Genomic DNA, 22,852 nt, shown 5'->3' with positions numbered 1-22,852 from the left:
AGGGTCTTCCTCCTCACCTTAAAGAACATGAGCACAGGTGCTTCATGACGTACTTGCATGTTTGGCTGCATCATATTCCTTTGGCACTGTATTTTGAATGAACGTTAATTTATTAAAAAAAACATACCAAAAACGTTCCTGAAACTGGACTCACGGTTTCTTTTGTTCTGTCGTCGGGTTTTTAAGGAAAAGAAAATTCATCTTCATTTAAATGTGTTTTTATTTTCGCATTATTTTAAGTTTAATGTCTTGCTAGATTATTCTTACTTTTTTGTGAAAAAGGTCAATAATGTTTTTACTGATTTTTTTTTTTTACATCTCATTTTGTTAAATTAACATTAAATTAAATATGTTTATATTTCTCTGATTTATGGTAAAAAAAGTGATATTACTGAAAACTTTACCCTGAATTATTTAAATACCTGCATGTATTAGTATTTAATACAATTATAATCTGAGTTATAAGGGTTTTCCAGTTCATTATTTATTAATAAATAAACTAGGAATTTAAACAAGTTTAAATGTTTCTGACCTACACTGCCATTCAAAAGTTTGGGGTCACTTAGAAATGTCTTTATTTTTCAAAGAAAAGCACTGTTTTTTCAATAAAGATAACATTAATCAAAAATACACTCTACATTGTTAATGTGGTAAATGACTATTCTAGGTGGAAACGTCTGGTTTCTAATGACATATCTCCAGAGGTGTATAGAGGCCCATTTCCATCAACGATCACTCCAGTGTTCTAATGGTACATTGTGTTTGCTAATCGCCTTAGAAGACTAATGTCTGATTAGAAAACCCTTGTGCAATTATGTTAGCACAGCTGAAAACAGTTATGCTGGTGATATAAGCTATAACTGGCCTTCCTTTGATCTTGAAGTTTGAAGAACAAAATTAATACTTCAAATATTAATCATTATTTCTAACCTTGTCAATGTCTTGACTATATGTTCTATTCAATTTTCAATTCATTTGATAAATAAAAGTGAGTTTTCATGGAAGACACGAAATTGTCTGGGTGACCCCAAACTTTTGAACGGAAGTGTATTTCTGGAAATAAGTTACATTTTTCAAATATAAAAAAACAATAAGTTGAGTCCTGATTTACCAAAACTTATTTAATAAGCAGATGACACAACATCGTCATTTTTTAAAGATTTTTTTTATATCTGCACTAAAAGAAGATATAAATATAAAGCTAATTTAAACGTGATAATAAATGTAATTTCTTTTCTTTTGCAAAAACAAGTTTGCATTGTGTATTTTTCACATTTTACTGCATTAAAACATCAATTTAAAATAGATTTTATTTTTTAAATGGACCTACAGAAAATAGTAAACATTGGGGAAGTGAAAGTAAAACATGTTTTTTTCAATGAATATAAAATAAAATATTTAAAATGAACATTATTGGCTTCGGTAAATAAAAGCAATAAATCCTTAAATAAGTTATATTACCATTACTACCGTAACTTCCTTTGGTAAATTTAGTGTTGAGAAATAAATATTGTTCAAAAACTTCATCTTAGAACATAACTCCTGCATTCACTTAAATTTTGATTTTGTTTGTGGCCATGCGGTAAAACAACAACAACAAACCCACACGAGATGTTTGGCTGACCTACATTTACACTTTTGTACCCAAAGAGATCAAATTAAATATCTTCTAAAAAAAATCAAAGTTTTCGCTTTATTTTTGTATTTTTTTAATACAGCGATATAGTGTGTAGCATCACTTCCTCTCCAATACAGTAAAAGCATCCAGAAAAAAGTGTGAATTTTAATCCACAATATATTCAAGGGCTCAGGGAACCCCAGGTGTTTGAGTTTAATTAGACAATTCAAGTGATTTGTATGCATATATGTTAAATACAAAGAAATGACAGGATAAATTTATAAAAAATGGAATTCAAAAAAAATTCTGCTTTTAACAGAAGATTTTTCTTTTTATTCAAGTTGTTTTTTGCTTCATCCAAAAATGAAAGAAAAAAAAAATCCCCAAAAAGCCAAAGAAGGTTTTAAAAACCCATTTAAATAGTTTTAAAGACTGAAGGATGACGTTACAGCTGTAAACCGGACTGGACGGAGCTCACTGGAGCTCTTAGGACCTCATTAGACCTCCTGGATCCTCTTGTGGTTGAGTACGTTGCCGTGAGGAGAGAAAACATCTGGAAGGTCCACGAAAAAACTACAGCCGCGAGATAAAGAGTCTCCTAAGAGTCACAAACAAAGACCTTCTCTTCTCCAGTGTCATGATAAAACATATCTATGAGTTTATGCGCGCACAAATAAATAATTTATCCAACTTTAAACTATTCGCAGACTAAATAAATATAACATGTAGTATAAAAAAGGCCCAACGCAGGTTCCTTCATAGTGGAGGGAGGTTCCAGGTCTTTCCATCAACAGCCTTCAGATTTTTGTATTTATGTCGGTGTGAATTCAGCAGAATAGAAAGATGACGACAGGAAATAAATAAAATGTCGAAATGGAGCAAGGAGAGAATCCCCTCCTTCATCTTTAAAATGTTGCGATGGAAACGAGAATTCTGAAGACCGAAAATAAAGTAAAATAAAAAAATATAACTGAATGCGTCGATATTTAAAACGAGGTGAAATATTTAAAATAAAAGCGCGAATAGAAATATAAATGTTCTGTAAATGTGTAGCATTTATTGTCTCATGTCAAACAAACTTAAATTAAAGTAGAATTGTCGAAATCAATATCTCTTTAATTATTCACAGTAGGAACTTAAAAAGTAAAACTATGACGTTTTTTTTTAGTTTTCTTGTTTTGTTTGTTTTCATGCAGTTACCACGACAACCACATACGATTACATACCGAGACGGCGCCGAAAAAATACGATTTTTTAAAAAGGTGCCGCAGCTCGTGCTTTTTCTTCTTCTTCTTGCAGTAAAATCCTGCAACACCGCGAAAAAAAACACAACGCCGGCGTCTTTAGTGTCTCGCGGGAAAAAGCATCCATCAAAATGCAGAACGGACACGGAGCGGCCGGCTCGACGCTTCTGGGAGGTTCTTTGAGTCTCTCCGCCTCGCGGTGACGATGAGGAGGAACGGGGACTTTGCCGGGAGTCGCCGAACACGAGGAGGAGACCCTCGGCGTCGTCGTTATTATCCTTCATAAAAAGCGTCTCTCAAGTCCACCGACGCCTCCGGCGGTTCAGGGCTGGACCTCGGCGGCCGGCTCCGGACGCTCCGCGGGGGTCACCGCCGGCGGCTGAGCCAACGTGGAGAACCAGGAGGACATGGCCGACTTGGCGCTGGTCAAAGCTCCGCCCACAGACTGACCTGAGGACAGGAAGAAGATTTATGGAGAGCTTCGTGTGTTAAAGCTGCATTCTCTCTCCTGACCACCAGGGGGCGACTCCTCTGGTTGTATAGAAGTCTATGCTTCATGTGTTAAAGCTGCATTCTCTCTCCTGACCACCAGGGGACTCCTCTGGTTGTATAGAAGTATATGCTTCATGTGTTAAAGCTGCATTCTCTCTCCTGACCACCAGGGGGCTCCTCTGGTTGTATAGAAGTCTATGCTTCATGTGTTAAAGCTGCATTCTCTCTCCTGACCACCAGGGGGCGACTCCTCTGGTCATATAGAAGTCTATGCTTCATGTGTTAAAGCTGCATTCTCTCTCCTGACCACCAGGGGGCTCCTCTGGTTGTATAGAAGTATATGCTTTGTGTGTTAAAGCTGCATTCTCTCTCCTGACCACCAGGGGGCTCCTCTGGTTGTATAGAAGTATATGCTTCGTGTGTTAACGCTGCATTCTCTCTCCTGACCACCAGGGGGCTCCTCTGGTTGTATAGAAGTATATGCTTCGTGTGTTAACGCTGCATTCTCTCTCCTGACCACCAGGGGGCTCCTCTGGTTGTATAGAAGTATATGCTTCGTGTGTTAAAGCTGCATTCTGTCTCCTGACCACCAGGGGGCTCCTCTGGTTGTATAGAAGTCTATGCTTCGTGTGTTAAAGCTGCATTCTCTTGACTCACCACCAGGGGGCGACTCCTCTGGTTGTATAGAAGTCTATGCTTCGTGTGTTAAAGCTGCATTCTCTCTCCTGACCACCAGGGGGCTTAACGAGCTTCCTCACCCACTGCCTTCCCCGTCTGGACGACGCTCCGGCTCGTGGTCATCATGGCGTTCCCGATCTTCTTCCCTCTCTCGCTGTTCTGCACCGAGCTGGACGAGAGAGAGAGAGAAAGAAAGAAAGAGAGAGAGAGAGACGTTCAGCAGGAGAATAAAGTGAAAAGATTTAAGACGCCGTCTCCTTAATTATTTAACGAGTTAACCGACCAATGGGGGAAGCTCTGGGGGAATCTGTTGCCCGCCTCCTTTTTTATCTTTATTTTCAAAGTAAGAGAGGTAGAAGCCGTTTTAACCCTTGTGTTGCCTTAGGGTCATTTTGACCCGAATCAATATTACACCCTCCACCCGCCATAGGATTAATTTGACCCCATTCAATGTTTAATGTCGGTGTTCTTTCGGTAGTCAACAAACAAACATAAAGTGCCTCACACTTAAACTTGGAAAACAATATTAATTCTAATAATTTTCTGGAGGTTTTAATTGCTGGCGTCAAATTGAACCCAAAGGGTAAAATATGTTAGCAAATATAAAGGTAACAGGAGGGTTAAACATTGAATCGGGTCAAAATGACCCACAGGCGGGGGGAGGGTGTAATATTGATTCGGGTCAAAATGACCCGAAGGCAACACAAGGGTTAAAGGAACAAAATATTATTACACAATATGTTCCAAAATTAAATGGTTACCGGTAAATAAATTGTGGATTTTAATCAACGATTTAGTCATTGGTTATTTGAATAGTAACTAAATTGTCTCAACTTATATCTTTAACAAAAGGAAGAGTGTGTGCGTCTAAATCATTTTTTGTGTGTGTATTAATCATTAATTTTGTTTTTTCTTCCCAACACAAACATATTTTTCAAACTATTAATCTTAATATTTGAATGCTTTCCCCTCATATTTTCCTCGTCTTTTATTTTGTAGTAATGCTAACAATCAACAGGTAGTAGGGACGACAAATTAAAATTCTTGTTCTTAAATCAATGCTTTGCGCCACACGTCAACACAAATATGAAGTCAGAAAATGTTGTTGACATTTTAACAGAAAAAAACACGCAAAAAGCACGGGTAAAAAGTTCTTAAAAAAGGAATAAATAGATAAAAACACGGCTGTATTTAGAGGATTTAAACTCTTTACATTGTACAACACTTAATTATAAACACTTTGTGAAATATCCAACATGTATATATCCCTGCAGTGACCTCTCGCCTCCACAAGAGGGCGCCAACACACAACTTCAAGTGAGAGACAGAAAAATTAGCTTTATCTGGCACTGTGTTTATTTACGTTTCACATGTTGTTGTTGTTTCTCTAAAGTCGCAGTATTTATTTATGTATTAGGAGACGATGAGTACTCACTGTGAGAGTCGCAGTTTCACGTCGGCGACACTGTACTGGCCCTGGAACGGATGTCTGAGGAGGAGGATTCATTCATTTGTCTCAAAACATGATTATTTCTAATAAATCTGAACTGTCAACAACAACAAATGTCACAATAATAATATCGGCCATTAAAATAGTTGCTGTCGCTGCATTTTCCCCACGTTTCAGCCCGTTTCTATATTTATTAAAGGAATACTTCTTCAATGAATCACACTCATAATGATAATAATAATAAGTTTCCACCCACCCCGGCGTGATGGCGGCCATGGCCGGGTGCTTGTTGCTGTACCACACCCGGTAGTTGTGGGTAATCTTCCAGGCCGCCACGAAGGGAACGCCGTAGTCGGCGAGCAGCCGCTCGTTGTCTGGAACCAACAGACGTTTAACGATTAAAGGATTCAAAACGTGAGCGAGGTGCATCTCTAGAAGAGATAACTCAAAACCAGAAGACCAGGGTTGTTTGAATGAAAGTCGTTTTGGAAAGAAATTAACCATTATAAATTTTAAAAAACTAAATAACTTTTTTTAAATCACTTAGCAGCTAGAAAATGGCACGTCGAGCTAAAATAAGCCAAAACTTAAAAAAGATACGGTGTCTTAACACATGCATTCTCTCTCCTGACCACCAGGGGGCGACTCCTCTGGTTGTATAGAAGTATACGCTTCATGTGTTAAAGCTGCATTCTCTCTCCTGACCACCAGGGGGCGACTCCTCTGGTTGTATAGAAGTCTACGCTTCATGTGTTAAAGTTGCGTTGTCTCCCCTGAGTCGCCCCCTGGTGGTCAGGAGGGAGAATGCCCCACCTGGCTGCAAGGCGGAGGACAGCAGCGAGTGGAGGTAGAGGGTGAACTGCGCCCGGATCCACTCGTCTCCGCCCTCCCAGCCCGTCCCGTCCAGGAAGACGTCGTCTCGGTTCTCCGTCACGTGCTTCACCAGGTAGTCGGCGAAGCGGAGGTCGGCCGTGGTCAGGGCGAGGGTCCTGCGGAGCTCGGGGTCCTGGACGTGGACTCCGGCTTCTTCCACCTTTCAGAGAATAAACATAAACAACATTAAACGGCCGTTTAAATGTCATCAACACTTTTTTTTCGGGCGGTGAAATGTTTCACCTCCACGACGGCGTCGCTCAGGTGCCTCTGCTGGCGGAACAGGATGTTGGTGGCGCCGGCCACGAAGCCGCGCACCGTCACGTCGGACAGCAGGTGGTGCTGCTGCAGGGCCATGTAGGGCAGACACAGGTAACCCTGGCAACGCAAAGGTCAAAGGTCACGCTAATACAGCCGGCTCAACGGGTGATTTTGAAGAGCCGTCGGCGTGAAGTTATTTATCTATTAATATTTATCTTTTATTTTGAAGGGGGAGGAAAGGTTTCAATGAGCCGTCTGACGGTTGAAATTAGAGTTTAATGGATTTTATTTTTTGGAGATCCCAAAAATCTGATCGGGACCACGATTCTTAAGAAAGCCAACCACGACTACCTGTCGCAAGACGGGAGAATGAGACAATTCACACTTTTCAAAATAAAGTTTAAAAAAGAAAAGAAAAGCAAGACAATTAAGACTTTTCAAAATAAAGTTTAAATAAACAAACAAGACCATTAAGACTTATGAGATAATTCAGACTTTTCAAAATAAAGTAAATTAAAATTTTAAAAAACCAGACAATTCGGACTTTTCAAAATAAAGTTAAAAAAGAAAAGTGAAACAATTAAGACTTTTCAGACAATTCAGACTTTTCAAAATAAAGTTGAAAGAAGAAAAGCAAGACAATTCAGGCTTTAGGGACAATTCAGACTTTTCAAAATAAAAAAACGAGACAATTCAGACTTTTCAAAATAAAGTTTAAAAAAGAAAAGAAAAGCTAAACAATTCAGACTTTTCAGACAATTCAGACTTTTCAAAATAAAGTTGAAAGAAGAAAGAGCCACAGAGCGTTGTTACCTTGGTGAAGACGGGGAGCGGCAGGCCGTACCGGTCCTCCTCCAGGCCGGACACCAGACCCTGGACGACTCCTCCCTGCCCGCCGGCGGCCTGCGGCTGCACCGTGATCGGCGTCCCCGCCGAGTCGAAGGCGTCCAGCAGCGGCTGCGTCTCGGCGTCCTCCTCCGCCGGCGCCTCCTCGGGCCCCTCGTCCAGCAGGCCGGGGTCCAGAGTCTCCCACTCGCTCTCCGAGGACTCCGGAGAGCCGCGCGACGGCGGCGGCTTGAGGAGGCCGCGGTCGTCGCCCTCCGGCTCGCCGTCGGCGAAGTCGGTGACGGACACGGAGACGAATCCCTCGACTCCGGAGACGCTCTCCAGCGGCGGCAGGTGCTCCGCCGCGCCGCTCTGAGGCCGGTAGTGGGACGAGTCCACCAGGCCGTGCTCGATCATACCTGCAGGGGAGAAACGGGCAAAAATTGCCAAAAATGGGCAGAAATGGGCAGAAAATAGGAAAATGGGCAAAAATTGGCAAAATTTGCAGAAATTGGTACAAAAAAAGGGAAAATTGGCAAAAAATGGCAATAATTGGCAAAATGGGCAGAAATTGGCCAAACATTTCAGAAATGGGCAAAAAAAGGGAAAATGGGCAAAAATGGGCGAAAAATTGCAAAATGGGCAGAAATGGGAAAAATTGGCAAAACGGGCAGAAATGGGAAAGATGGGCAACGTCAGACACATTTTTACTACAAAGACAACGGCTGTACTTTTATATGATCTTTCACTTCAAACATTGAGTTGAGGATGTGTTGCTGACCTGGAAACAGCGACAACACGGTCATCAGAGCTCCCACTAGTCTGTTGACCGGAGACATGAAGAACAGGACCTGCAAACAACAACAACAACAACCTTATTCACGGTGTTTTCCCCCCTAAGTAAATGCCGTCTCTCTTGAAAACATGCGTCACCTTCTTCTCCAGCAGGATGAGCTTGAAGAGGATGAGGACCTGCGGAGGTAAAGTGGAACATTACTCGCTGACCGCTGACGGAGCGTCGGCGCCGCCGTGTGATTCGCTACCTTGTGTCGAAAGTGCAGAATTAAATCCCTCGGCGACAAACCTGAAGGGCAGAGAGAAAGTCGAGTTAACGACGGTGAAATATGTATACAAAATTTAACCTTTGTAAGTTAAAATGCATGAAAGTTAAACATTTAAAGTTACATTATAAATAACCTGTTTAGAAAACTCTCATTAATATTGTATTGCAGTATTTATTTGGAATTTTCTATTTTTTAAACATATATATATATGTATGTTTTTTTAACAATCATGTACTAATTATTTCTATTCGAATTTTTATATTTAATTGTTTATTGTATTTTTTTATTTATTAAATTAAATTTAATTTCTGTTGTCACAATTATGATTTCTGTCCAATTTAATTAATTAAATAAATGCAATAGATTTTGATTTATTTGATTTATTGTTATTGAAAGACAATACATATATACACATATATTTTTAAAGAACATTTTGCCCATGCTTTTACTTTGAAGGGGACATTAAAACACTTTAAATATTGCTCGACCCACCGAGATACATCTGTGACCCCTCCAGGGCCGAGCCCCTCAGGGAGCCGTTCATGTGGTCGTACAGCTCCTGCAGGGCAGGAGGGGGGAGACAGGAAGTCAAGAGGAGGAAACAGGAAGTCAAGAGGAGAGGAAAACAAGAGTATATATTTAATATATATCTCAATATATATTCTCACCTTTAAAATGGAGATCTGCGAGAAGTCCTTCTCCTCGAAGTAGGCGTGTGTGATGAGCTGCAGCTTCGCCTGAAGCAGCCCGTAGAGAGGCTGCCAATCACAAACAAGCATGTGTGTGTGTGTGTGTGTGTGTTAGGAAAGGTCTAAAACACATTTATAAACAGTCTTTTGCTCTGTTTGTTTTTTTACACACAAAAGTCAAATGATTATGAGATATTTACGAAAAGAAAAAGAAAGACGTGATGTTCGTAGTTTTAATGAAGTATAAGTACAAGTGTGTCGTACTTGTCTCTGAGCGACTCACCACTCGACTGAGGACGCAGACGCTCTTCTGCACCGTCTCCCTGGTGACGTCGGCCTGCCGCACCTTCAGGGCCTGAAACATTAAAACATTAAATACTTTGTTTTTATATGGAATATTTATTTTGTTTATATATATTTATAATTATTTTTAAATGTATTAATTGTTTTGTAATTTATTTTGTGGGTATGTATGTAAATATAAATATATATATATATATATATACAGACAAAAACAAATAAAGACTTAATTAATATTTATATATGTGTGTATATATATATATACACACATATATAAACTAGTGCTGTGAAAAATAACGCGTTAGCTCAGTTAATTCAATTACAGGTTTAACTAGTTTGTTTTTTTTAAACGCATTTAACGCATGCGCAGAATGAGCTTCCAATCTGTCTGTTGTTGGTCGTCGGGACGAAAAAAAGTCACTTGCAAAATGAGCTTCCAATACACCACTTCAATCTGAACTCTGTCCGCTCTCATGCAGACGGTCTGTTCATCGGTAATGATCCTTCCGCAGGTTCACCTACGGAAACCTTGTTACGACTTTTACTTCCTGTAGATCAGGGTCTCAACACGTCGATCGCGACCTGCCAGTCGATCGCGGCGTAGTGTCGGTAGATCGCATGACATTAAAGAGATTGGCCCACCCCCTGACATGTTCTCTAGAGCACGTCTTTGTTCTTTTATTAAACTAAACGTCTGTTGTTGATCGTATCTCCACAGCAGCATGTCATTTATGTCTCTTCGCGTTGCGTTAACACTTATCGATCTCCAGAAAATTATTAGAATTAATATTGCTTCCCAAGTTTAAGTGTGAGGTACTTTATGTTTGTTTGTTGACTACCTAAATAGCCCTTTAAATAAATAAAAAAGTTGATATTTCTTCTATGTTTGACACAGTGAAAAACAGCCTGGGGTCAAATTGACCCCAAAGAACACCGACATTAAACATTGAATGGGATCATATTGACCCGAAAGGTAACAGGAGGGTTAAACATTCTGTTTAGGATGAAGATGTATTAATGTTCCATATGGAAGAAAACTGCTAAATAACTGCTGAGTTGCAGCACCATTGTATAGAAGAATGTATAAATGTATATAGATCCTTGAGAAAGTGGTCGCAAATCAGTTGTGCGACTTTCTACATCATAATAGTTTATTTGAGAAATTTCAATCAGGATTTAGAAAACACCACAGCACCGAGACGGCACTGGTGAAAATTACAAATGACCTCTTAATGGCAGCAGATAAAGGACTCCTCTCTGTCCTGGTCTTGTTAGACCTTAGTGCTGCATTCGACACCATTGACCATGACATCCTGTTACAGAGACTGGAGCAGTCGATTGGCATTTCAGGCACCGCACTAATTTGGTTTAAATCCTACTTATCAGATCGATCTCAGTTTGTATTTGTAAATGATGACGCCTCGATAACCACCAACGTTAATCACGGAGTTCCACAAGGTTCTGTGCTTGGACCAATTTTATTTACCTTATACATGCTTCCTTTGGGCAATATTATCAGGAAACACTCCATAAACTTTCATTGTTATGCAGATGATACTCAACTATATTTATCGATAAAACCAGAGGAGAGCAACCAACTCTGTAAAATTCAAGCATGTCTTAAAGACATAAAAACATGGATGACCTGCAACTTCTTGATGTTAAACTCAGACAAAACCGAAGTAATTTTAATCGGCCCTGAGCACCTCAGAGATCAATTATTTGGTGATGTGGATTCTGTAGACGGCATTGCCCTGGCATCCAACACCACTGTAAAGAATCTTGGCGTTATCTTTGATCGGGACTTGTCCTTTAACTCCCACGTAAAGCAAATCTCAAGGACTGCATTCTTTCATCTACGTAATATTTCAAAGATCAGGCACATCTTGTCTCAAGAAGATGCAGAAAAATTGGTTCACGCGTTCGTTACTTCGAGACTGGATTACTGCAACTCCTTATTATCAGGCTGCTCTATAAGTCTCTTAGGTCCCTCCAGTTGATCCAGAATGCTGCAGCTCGTGTTCTCACTAAAACTAAGAAAAGAGATCACATCACTCCTGCACTAGCTGCTCTGCACTGGCTCCCAGTAAAATCAAGAATCACTTTTAAAATTCTTCTCTTAACCTACAAAGCCTTGATTGGTGATGCTCCATCATATCTTAAGGAGCTTGTAGTACCATATTGCCCCACTAGAGAGCTACGCTCACTAAATGCGGGACTACTTGTAGTTCCTAGAGTCTTAAAAAGTAGAATGGGAGCCAGAGCCTTTAGTTATCAAGCTCCTCTTTTATGGAACCAGCTTCCAATTTCAGTCCGGGAGGCAGACACAGTCACTTCGATTAAGAGTAGACTGAAGACCTTCCTCTTTGACAGAGCTTATAGTTAGGGCTGAATCAGGTTCACCTGGTCCAGCCCCTTGATATGCTGCTATAGGCTTATAGCTGCCGGGGGACGTTTAGGATGCACTGAGTACCTATCTCCTCTTTTTTCTCTCCTTAAGGATGAATTTTCATCTCTCAATCACACGTTACTAACTCTGCTTTCTCCCCGGAGTCCTTTTGACTTCACGTCTCATGGGGTCATCGGACCCTATGAGACGACATAGATCCTATCTGCCTGATGGATCATCGAGGTCTGGGTCGTGGAATTCCTGCTCCTGATTACGCCACTGTCCTGTTGAGACTCCGCCCACTGTTGAGACTCCGCCCACTCCTCCTCCCCACTGCCATCTGCCTGATGGATCGTGGAGGTCTCCATCGTGGAATATGCCTACTATGAACTATTCATACACTCTGTCACATTCATTGACTGTATTTTAACTCTAAATCTGTCCTTCTGGTCACATTACATCTATTGCATCTGTCCATCCTGGAGAGGGATCCTCCTCTGTTGCTCTCCTGCAGGTTTCTTCCCTTTTTTTCCCCCTGAAGGGTTATTTGGGAGTTTTTCCTGGTCCGATGTGAGGTTTTGGGGCAGGGATGTCTATGTGTACAGATTGTAAAGCACTCCGAGACAAATTTGTAATTTGTGAAATTGGGCTATACAAATAAACTGAATTGAATTGAATTGAATATATCCGTCTTTTGTCATAAATCTCTATGTTCTCACAAAATATACCGAGAATATCGGTAATATGTGATTAATCATGATTAATCCACAAAAACCTGTGATTAACCCGATTAAATTTTTTCTCGTTTAACAGCCCTAATATAAACACGTTTATAAACAAACATGTTTTATTTATATATATATATATATATGTATAGACAAAATAAATATAATATATAAAAAATCTATATATTTTGTATATATATTTAATATAATATATATATATGTCATATTTAATATATATAAAATAAAAAATAAAACGTATGTATAAATATGTCTAGTAACTTAAAAAAAATATATATATATATATACATATAAATAAGACAGTCATATCCTCAGTTATTAGACTAAACGTGTCTGACCTTTGCTTCTATTTGTCGATAACAGGAAACTCCGTAGACACATTTCATGTCTTCATTCAGAGGCGGCAGGTGGAAATACACAGTGTCTGCAACACAAACAGTAAACAAACAACAATAAACATCAATAAACACATTCATTCGTACGGTTGCAGCGACATGACAGTCACGTCCTTCACTAAAGTTCTTTAATTATCTGCAGAATGGGCGGATCTTATAGTTTTATTCTCACTTTGTTTTTATCGTCTTTTAAATCTCAATTTATTGTCTAACTAATTGTTCTGCCCTAGAAGCCCTTCAGCTCTATAAAACAACTTCTCCTGGATTCTCCTTCGTCCTCCTGAAACTTAATAAAACCTTCAAGTACATCAAAAAAAACCATTTAGTGTCCCAACACGTAGTCACACCAGGACGCTGTGCCGACCCACAATCCTTTGCAACAGGACTTACTTCTGTAACAACGAGTTTGTGGTAAAGCTGCAGAGCTGCAGACGCTTCCCAAACTGGAAAAACCTGCCGTCGTTGTTCCCGAGAACAAACCGATCGACTCGGAGAACAAACCGAGCCGCTCGGCGCGTCCTCTGAGCGCCGTGTTTACTGTCCCGTGTTTTCGGAGGTACTTCACATTCCACGCCACGTAACACTTCTACTCGTCTTAGAAATTAAACCAGCGGAAAATATTAGATTAAACATCATTTTTTCATGCAACTTTCACAGTTAACGGTGTGAAAGTGATGTGATAGTGTTCGTGGTGTCAATGAGTTATTAGTAATAATGAAGGAGGTAAATAAACTCAATTAAGGGATCGACAGAAAATTCAACCTGCAACTATTATGATAGTCGATTCAATATTTTAAGTAGTTTTTCAAGCAGAAATACAACATTTTATCGTCCCAGCCCGATTTAAAATCAAAGCTCACTGAATATTATGTTATTTAATTTATTCATCAAATTATTTTACTTTACGACGTCCTGGCAGCTGGATATTTAGAGATCTTCAAAAACACACAATAAATAAATATATATATATATTTTGTTATATTATATATAGAATATAACACAAATATAAAATTTTATATTTTTGTGATATATATATATACACACTATAACAAAAATATAATATTAAAAACAGAAATATATATATATTAAATATATTTTTTAAATACATTTATTCATTTATATATATATATATATATATATATTAATATTTGTTGGTTTCTTTTATGAGATTGTTCTCAAACAATTTGTTTAAATATTTTGCAACTATAAGCAGCTCATCCATTTCCTTTTGAGCATTGCATTGTGGGATAATTGTGCATATTTAATCTTTTTATTAAAGACACAAAATGACTGCTCAAAAGCTGACTTTTTGTGTTGACTGGAAGATCCACGAAAAATGTGTATTATAGAACAGCCGCAACGAGCGAGAAAGACAATGATTATGACGTCATCCGTTTCCAAAACTCGTGTGACTTCCTCTGAAGCCGCTCCGGGAGCGATTATCAGATTTAGGCGTCGGTTTAAATCTTCTCGGTTTGTCCCGTCGCCGGACATCACGAGGAGCCACGAGGAAGTCACATGACCGCAGGGCCCGGCTCGGCCTCTACAGCCTGGACGTGTTCCCCGTTTACAGGCTGCTGCTTTCAAAAACGACGCACTGTACCTTTAAATAAAATCTATAACGGACTCACAGTGGCATAGAAATGTTGAGATAAACAAGTTTCTCTGTATTGAAAAGACGAAAACATTCAGTCTGAGAAAGAAAAGAACTTTCTGCACCTTTAAGACGATTTAATAACAAACTTTAAGTGGCTATAAAAAAGTCCCTCACAAAGATAAGAATCCAGGAAGTCTGGTTTAAATCACAGATTAATGCTTTAAAAACAAAAACAACTCTGGGAAGTCTGAGTAGAAATATGGAGAGAAAACTGAGCAGATTTTCTATTTTTTTTTAAAAGACAACAAATCGAATATCAATCAAAGCTAAGAAAGTAGATAAGTTATTTTTAATAAAGACACAAATAAATCGTCAACCAACTGTAATTCTCAAAATCATGTTTTTTTTGTTTTCTTTCTCAATTTAAATTCAAGTTTAAGAAAAAAATATATATATCAATTCTCCTTTTTAAATAAATAAAATTGGTGAGCTTTTATTTCTCAGGGTGAAAAAAGCCAAATTTAAAAAATACATTTGTATATATTATTTTGTAATTGTTGTGTATGTCAATTTTTTTGTTGTAAAAAATGATATACATATATTTTTTTAATATAGAAATATATATTTTTTGTATGTATATAGATGTATAAAGTAAAAAAATTAATTGCATAGAAACAACTTTTTTTTTCCGGTGTTGAGGATAACTCTCCGTCAGAAGCTTTAGACCTCGGATTATTTTGATTAACAACACACATTGTTCTTTAAAAAAAATCCCGATGAGCTATCAGTGACGTACCTTCCTGGAAGTTGTGCGCCCCGTCGGGGAGCGCCAGGAAGGGGAGGTACTTCCACTCCTCCGGCAGCAGGTGGCTGTCGTGACCTTCGTCGGGCATCAGCGGCGGGTACGAGAACTCCACCTGAAGGTCAAAGGGTGTGTGTGTGTGGGGGGTCATTAACTCTGTAAATGATCTGATCATCGAGCCCCCAGAGAGAGACAGACGGGCGGCGGGTGAAATACAAGAAGATGGAAAAGGAGCCGAGAACCCAAAATGTGACACCCGGCAGGAGACGGGCGACCCCGATCGGATGACCTCGCCCCCCCAGAGCCTCGCGTCATGACAACACAATCTTGTTTCTATCTCTTTCTCCTCGGGCAGCAGGAGGAGGAGGAGGAGGTTATTAGAGGGGGTGAAGTCGAAGAGCTGGTTTTAAAATGCAAAAATTAAAACAGGTTTCGAGGAGTCGTGATTACAGGTGTCGTTTTGTCTTTTTTCTTTTTATGCATAAAGTTTTGATTCAAAAGAGGAGAATTTTAGAAGGTTTAGTATTCACATTTTTTTACATTTATTTACAGAAAGTACATTTTTGGGAGGATTTATCAAAAGCGTACTTATTTTTTTTGTATCTGCAAAAAATAAATTAAATATCTTCGCATTTAAAATGATTTACAGGGTTCGTCTGTGTTTTGGTTACTTGTTGTTGAATAAAGATTTTATTTAACTGAGTTAAATAAAAGACAAACTTGAAATTGATTATAATTATATCGCGTCATAAAACGGTTTAAATGTTTCTCTCCTGCTCCCGAAAGCCGCGTTAAATAAATCAAGAGATGACATTTTAGATGAATAATAAATGATGTCACATGATACAGAGACGCTGTCTCCTCATTGGAGCTCGATGCTGACTCAAGTCAGAAAACTGTGAGAAGAAGAAGAAGAAGAAGATAATTTAAAGGACAATAAGAGTCATTTTGGCTTCATCTGATTCATATATAATCAAAGATGACAAGTGAGTGAAGCTTTTAAAATCCCACAGAGGAGCACAATCCTCACATGAGTGATATCAAACAGCTCCGTCTTTAAAAGGTTAATAAACAAGATAAACAATCAGACAGCAAGCTGCAGCCTGCAAGAGAAGAAACACACACACACACACACACACACACACACACACACAGACCTGGAAAGATGCCCAAACTGGGCAGCAGAGCACATGTTACGTAACCCTTAGGAGCCCCGGAGCGAACAGCTGATTGTTAAAAACAATCTCTCTCTCTCTCTCTCTCTCTCTCTCTCTCTCTCTCTCTCTCTCTCTCTCTCTCTCTCTCTCTCTCTCTCTCTCTCTCGCTCTCTCTCTCTCTCTCTCTCTCTCTCTCTCTCGCTCTCTCTCTCGCTCTCTCTGACTCATGAGCATCGCAGTGCAGAACGAAGTGCCCTCCTCGCGCAGTGTCGTGCGGCTGCGTACCTGACAGCCCTTCTTGTGGTGGAAGCCGACCACCACGATGTGCAGCACCGGACCCTTCAGCTCGTCCCTGCCGTGAGACTCCATTCCCTCCTCCTCCTCTTCCTCTTCCCCCCGGATGCTTTAACTCGGGGGTCGGATGTAAACACGGCAGACAGAAGATGATTACTTCCCCCCTCCGAGAACACAAACACACACACACGCGCGCGCGCGCACACACACAGAAAGACACACTGCGGGATCCGCGGACTGGGAGCAACAAACACAAACCACCGCGGAGACGGTTCTCTCTTCCGGTTCGTCCAAGCGTGTCAGAGGACGACCGGAAGTGAGAGGAGTCCCTGCTGCGCACTTCCTTCTTCGTGTAAGGCGAAAATAAATACATCTATATTATATATATATAAATATTATATATATATATATATTTATATATATATAAACTTAAAATAAATATATGTATAATGTATATGTATATATATATATTTGAATATATGTATTTGTTTATATATATATATATGAATAAAATTAAAATAAATGTATATAATATATATATTTAAGTGAAAGATACTATTTATTATTCTGTTATACATAGTATATTATACGATATATACTGTTATAAAAAAGACACACTTATAAATATACAATTACATAGATTGTATATATATATAAATACACTACAATGTATAGATTATATATATATAAATAAATACAAATAAGATAAATGTATATAATTTATATATATATATAGATATATATATATTTAAGTTAAAGATACTTACAAATAATATATATATTGAGATATATATATATACATATACTCTTAAAAAATACACATGAATCAATACTAAAGTATCTTTATTTTTAATGTATATTTTAATGTACAAAAAACATTTTAAAAACACAACGTTTCAGAAAACATTTGAGTATGTAAGTATTTTATTGTTGTTGCTAATCGAAGTGTCTAATTAATGTTAATTTACAGTGTTGGTAGTATATTCTATCACAATGTTCCATATGTTATATTATACGAGCCTGTTGTGTATGTAAAACATGTATCCCCACATAACTAATAACCACAGTTGTCATATACATGTAGAAATTAAGTGCAGTAAACGGTGTAATTTGCCTATTGTTCTGCAATGAAAATATTTAATAAAATTACTGACTGGACCTGGCAGACAACAGGAAACTGTGGTGGGGAACTATCTTGGATTCGACTCTGCCACCTTTGTTAGAATCAAACAATGACGTCAGGTATCGACTCCCCCAACCAGCGCCATCGTGTGGAAAAAGATCGAAAAACATAATTAAATACTCGGGTCCTCTCAGTTTTCTGTTCAAACTCATTAGATTGTGTGTTTTATAGATTTATAATCACTGTAACAACATATAGCCCCAATCTGTTCTCGACTCGGGGTTCGATTGCGTCAGTCTGCTTAATGACGTTTCTTCTGTCGATTGCTTCGGCCTGCCGCCCACTGAACAAACATGGCGGCCACTCATTAAAGTGTGTTTTTATAGATTTCTAATAACTGCAATTTACTGTTGCAAAATATAGGCCCATCCGTTCTCGACTCGGGGTTCGATTGCGTTAGCCTGCTCGCGGACGTTTCTTCTGTCGATTGCTTCGGCCTGCCGCCCATTGAACAAACATGGCGGCCACTCCGACCACGAATCCCTCTCAGTTGCTCCCTCTTGGTTTGTAAATTCTAAATTACGTTGTGATTCCTTTTTAAATAGCCGATTATGGATCGATAATTAACTTCATAGGGCGGTGGAGGCAGTTTGAGGCGTTAGTTTAGATATTTGGGAAGTTTTGTTAAACGTTAATTGTGCGTCAAGGTGCAGACGCGTGATACTCGTAAGTCACGGCGGGTCTTTTGTTAGTAGTGTTTTCTTAACATTTCGACAGATGGCACCGATATTTTAATTTATTTTAAAGTAGCATTTATCTACGCAGAAAAGTGTTTTATTAGGAGGGCAATTTACTCAGTAAATTTCAGTTGCTTTCGTGTACATTTGAGGTACTTGTACTTCTACATTTAAATGACAGCTTGAGTAACCAAACAATAGTTTATATAATATTAATATGACGTTTTGTTATAATTTACACGAGTACCACTGACATTATTAGTCCATTGGCAGAAAATTAATTGGTAATTTTTTTTTACAAAGTAACTGAATTTTTAGGTTTACACTTGTAATCGATTTAATGAAGAAACAACAAATTATAAAAATAATCATTGTTAAAAATAAATTAAACCGTAACCAGCTACAAAAGTTTAATCCATGTTTTAATAGTAATTTTATAATATTATGAATATTAGTGGAGCAATCGCAGTTTGAATACTTTTAACTTCAGTTTCTATCTCAAACTTTAACTTTAAAAATAATTTTATTGATTTTTTCTTGACATTTTATAGAGAAAATGAGGAGAAAAAATTAACTAGCAGATTAATTGACAATTAACATGATTATTGGTTGCAGCCTCGACTTCGATTTATTGTAATGAGCATCAGAAAATTAATTGTTTTCTTCCTCGATTCATCTGTGATTTTATTATTTTGTCAATAAAATGACGACAAATACAGAAAAATACCTAGAGCAATCAACATCTCATTTAAAAATGTAATGTTACCGAAATTATAAATTTCTCATTTAAAAGCATATTTTTTTCGTAGAGTAGCTCCCAACATTGTGGAAAAACACAAACGGACTGAATCCCTGTCTTCACTTTGTGTTTCTCCCTCATTGTTTTTAGAGCTTGTGGACAAATGTATCGGCTCCCGGATTCACATCGTCATGAAGACCGACAAAGAGATCGTCGGCACACTGCTGGGCTTTGACGACTTCGTCAGTATCCTTTACAGACTTATCGAACTGCATAATCTGACTGTTTCCTCTGAAACATCATCCCGGTTCTCGTACCTAACTCCGTGTTTCAGACATGGTCCTAGAAGACGTGACGGAGTTGTAAGTACTCCTCTAGTTTGTGCGTAACGATGTTTTTAAACGGACTGTTTGCCTGAATTAACTCGTTGTGTATCTTCTCGTTTCAGTGAAATCACACCGGAGGGGCGGAGGATAACCAAACTGGACCAGATCCTCCTCAACGGCAATAACATCACCATGGTATGTGACCGTGCCGCGTGTTCGATGCCCGTGTGGCGTTGCACCTTTGCGGTGGGATTCATGTGCATGTATATTCTCTCTTCTCGCAGCTCATACCCGGAGGAGAAGGTCCTGAAGTTTGAGACGACGGACCGCCGTTGAAGGACGAGAATTTTGAGTTATTTCTTTTTTTCCTTTTTTGACGTCTCCTGAGTTTGTAAAATCATTATTTTTGTTGTTTTTCGGATCATTCTGTGTTGGTCTTGAGTGAGGAAGATATTTTTGTAAGATTCCCCAATTGAGTGTTTGTTATATATATTTTAAAAAGAACAGGTTGAATTAAAACTATCATGAATCACGCATGACAAAAACAATTTTTTTCTTTTTACAAATAAATAAGAATCACTTGAAACATGAGCTCTTCTTTATTCTTTAAAAAAAAAAAACTAATAGCTGTGCAGCTTAAATGTCTCATGCATGTTGTCGTAACCACGGAGAGCTTGTCCACCTACTTGTGTGTGTGTCACTACCGTTTAAAAGTTTGGGCTCAATTAGAAAAGAATAAAAAAATGTAAGTTTCCTTATTTTTCAAAGAATTATTTTTCCAATGAAGATCACATTAAATGAATCATAACGCTACATAGTTAATGTGGTACATGACTATTCTCTGGTGTTTAATAAAGTCCCTACAGAGGTGTGTAGAGGCCCATCTCCAGTGTTCTAATGGTACATTGTGTTATCGCCTGAGAAGACTAGCGGAGGGGTAGAAAACCCTTGAAGACCCTTTTTATGTGAGCGCAGCTGAAAACAGTTATGCTGCTGAGAGAAGCTATAAAACTGGCCTTCCTTTGAGCCACAAGAAGAACAACATTAATATTTACTATAAAAATCATTATGTATAACCTCGTCCATGCCATGACTATTTCATATTTTGCAATTCATTTGATAAATAAAAGTGAGTTTTCATGGAAAACACCAAATTGCCTGGCTGACGCCAAACTTTTCAAATATACTGTATATTTAAAAATATACATATATGTGTATATATATATATATGGAAGAAACTAAGTAAGTGATTTTTAAACAATTTTTTTAATTTAGCCCATTTCAATCTTATATTTAATTGTTTACAAATTTCTAACTTTGCTTCCTTCACCAATTAGTAAGAAAAGTAATTTTTTGAGATGACAGTTCCTGTGAAGCAGACCTGTGAACATCTGGAGCCAGGTACACTGAGCCCAGATACACGAGCTAACCAGAGCAGCTGGTTTACTGACATTCCTGATGGTGATTCTGTGAACGAGTTCAGAGTCAACGGCTGGCTGAGTTCCCGTTTACAGAGACGCTTCTCTAAATGTGACATTTATACCAGGTGGTAAATCAAGTTCCTCCATGTATTAGCTTTCTGGAGCTTTTTCCAATTTCTTCATCTAATGGGAGTTTGTCTGGTTTTCATGGAAATGTTTTTTTCCAAGTTTATTGTTCTGGTTGACAAGGGGTCTTTCTCATTTTCCTGATTTTGTGCCTCCTCGATTCCTCCTCGAAGGAGGCGAGTTAAGGAAAAGAGGAAGCACAAATTCGGGAAATGACCCATGGGAGTTTTTTTATTCTGTTACAACCCGTCTCAGTGTTTGAATTATATTTTATTTGGTTTCTGATCATAATGACTAACGGATTTGTGTTTTGGCCTGTAAGTGAAAAGTGATGCTAAAAAATATATATATATGTATATATGTGTATGTATATATACGTACATATATATGTGTGTGTATTTATATATATATATGTGTTTGTATATACACGACCGTTCAAAAGTTTGGGATCACCCAGACAATTTTGTGTTTTCCATGAAAACTCACACTTTTATTTATCAAATGAGTTGCAAAATGTATAGAAAATATAGTCAAGACATTGACAAGGTTAGAAATAATGATTTGTATTTGAAGTATTAATTTTTTTCTTCAAACTTTGCTTTCGTCAAAGAATGCTCCTTTTGCAACAATGACAGCATTGCAGACCTTTGGCATTCTAGCTGTTAATTTGTTGAGGTAATCTGTTGAAATGTCACCCCACGCTTCCTGAAGCACCTCCACAAGTTGGATTGGCTTGATGGGCACTTCTTGCGGACCATACGGTCAAGCTGCTCCCACAACAGCTCAATGGGGTTGAGATCTGGTGACTGTGCCACTCCATTACAGACAGCAAGCTGCCTGCTTCTTCCCTCAATAGTTCTTGCACAATGTGGAGGTGTGCTTTGGGTCATTGTCCTGTTGGAGGAGGAAATTGGCTCCAATCAAGCGCTGCCCACAGGGTATGGCATGGCGTTGCAAAATGGAGTGATAGCCTTCCTTATTTAAAATCCCTTTTACCTGGTACCTCCCACTTTACCAGCACCAAAGCAGCCCCAGACCATCACATGACCTCCACCATGCTTGACAGATGGTGTCAGGCACTCTTCCAGCATCTTTTCACCTGTTCTGCGTCTCACAAATGTTCTTCTGTGTGATCCAAACACCTCAAACTTGGATTCATCTGTCCATAACACCTTTTTCCAATCTTCCTCTGTCCAATGCCTGTGTTCTTTTGCCCATACCAATCTTTTCTTTTCATTGGCCAGTCTCAGATATGGCTTTTTCTTTGCCACTCTGCCTAGAAGGCCAGCATCCCGGAGTCGCCTCTTCACTGTCGACGTTGACACTGGCGTTTTGCGGGTACCATTTAAAGAAGCTGCCAGTTGAGGACCTGTGAGACGTCTATTTCTCAAACTAGAGACTCCAATGTACTTGTCTTCTTGCTGAGTTGTGCACCGGGGCCTCCCACTTCTCTTTCTGCTCTGGTTAGAGCCCGTTGGTGCTGTTCTCTGAAGGGAGTAGTACACACCG

At 38.7% G+C, this 22,852-nt stretch overlaps 2 protein-coding genes across 2 annotated transcripts; one reads left to right on the top strand and one right to left on the bottom strand.

The window, feature by feature from the left end:
- Positions 1-2,651: 2,651 nt before the first annotated feature.
- On the bottom strand, positions 2,652-17,170 carry avl9 (AVL9 homolog (S. cerevisiase)). The gene is made up of 16 exons (XM_056433566.1): positions 16,863-17,170; positions 15,415-15,535; positions 12,965-13,050; positions 9,478-9,549; positions 9,174-9,263; positions 8,998-9,064; positions 8,485-8,525; positions 8,375-8,413; positions 8,223-8,292; positions 7,430-7,860; positions 6,599-6,733; positions 6,296-6,515; positions 5,739-5,856; positions 5,468-5,521; positions 4,113-4,201; positions 2,652-3,312 (listed from the first exon to the last, which is right to left on the bottom strand). The coding sequence occupies exons 1-16, from the start codon at positions 16,944-16,946 to the stop codon at positions 3,185-3,187; spliced, it is 1,845 nt and encodes a 614-aa protein (XP_056289541.1). The 5' UTR covers positions 16,947-17,170; the 3' UTR covers positions 2,652-3,184.
- Positions 17,171-18,391: 1,221 nt separating this feature from the next.
- lsm5 (LSM5 homolog, U6 small nuclear RNA and mRNA degradation associated) lies at positions 18,392-20,685 on the top strand. Its single transcript, XM_056433573.1, has 5 exons — positions 18,392-18,557; positions 19,621-19,716; positions 19,805-19,832; positions 19,919-19,991; positions 20,081-20,685. The coding sequence occupies exons 1-5, from the start codon at positions 18,512-18,514 to the stop codon at positions 20,111-20,113; spliced, it is 276 nt and encodes a 91-aa protein (XP_056289548.1). The 5' UTR covers positions 18,392-18,511; the 3' UTR covers positions 20,114-20,685.
- Positions 20,686-22,852: the final 2,167 nt, after the last annotated feature.

This window comes from Pseudoliparis swirei, chromosome 16, assembly GCF_029220125.1.
Source record: "Pseudoliparis swirei isolate HS2019 ecotype Mariana Trench chromosome 16, NWPU_hadal_v1, whole genome shotgun sequence".
In the NCBI taxonomy this organism is placed as follows: Eukaryota; Metazoa; Chordata; class Actinopteri; order Perciformes; family Liparidae; genus Pseudoliparis; species Pseudoliparis swirei.
This window is presented reverse-complemented; position numbering and strand designations above follow the sequence as displayed.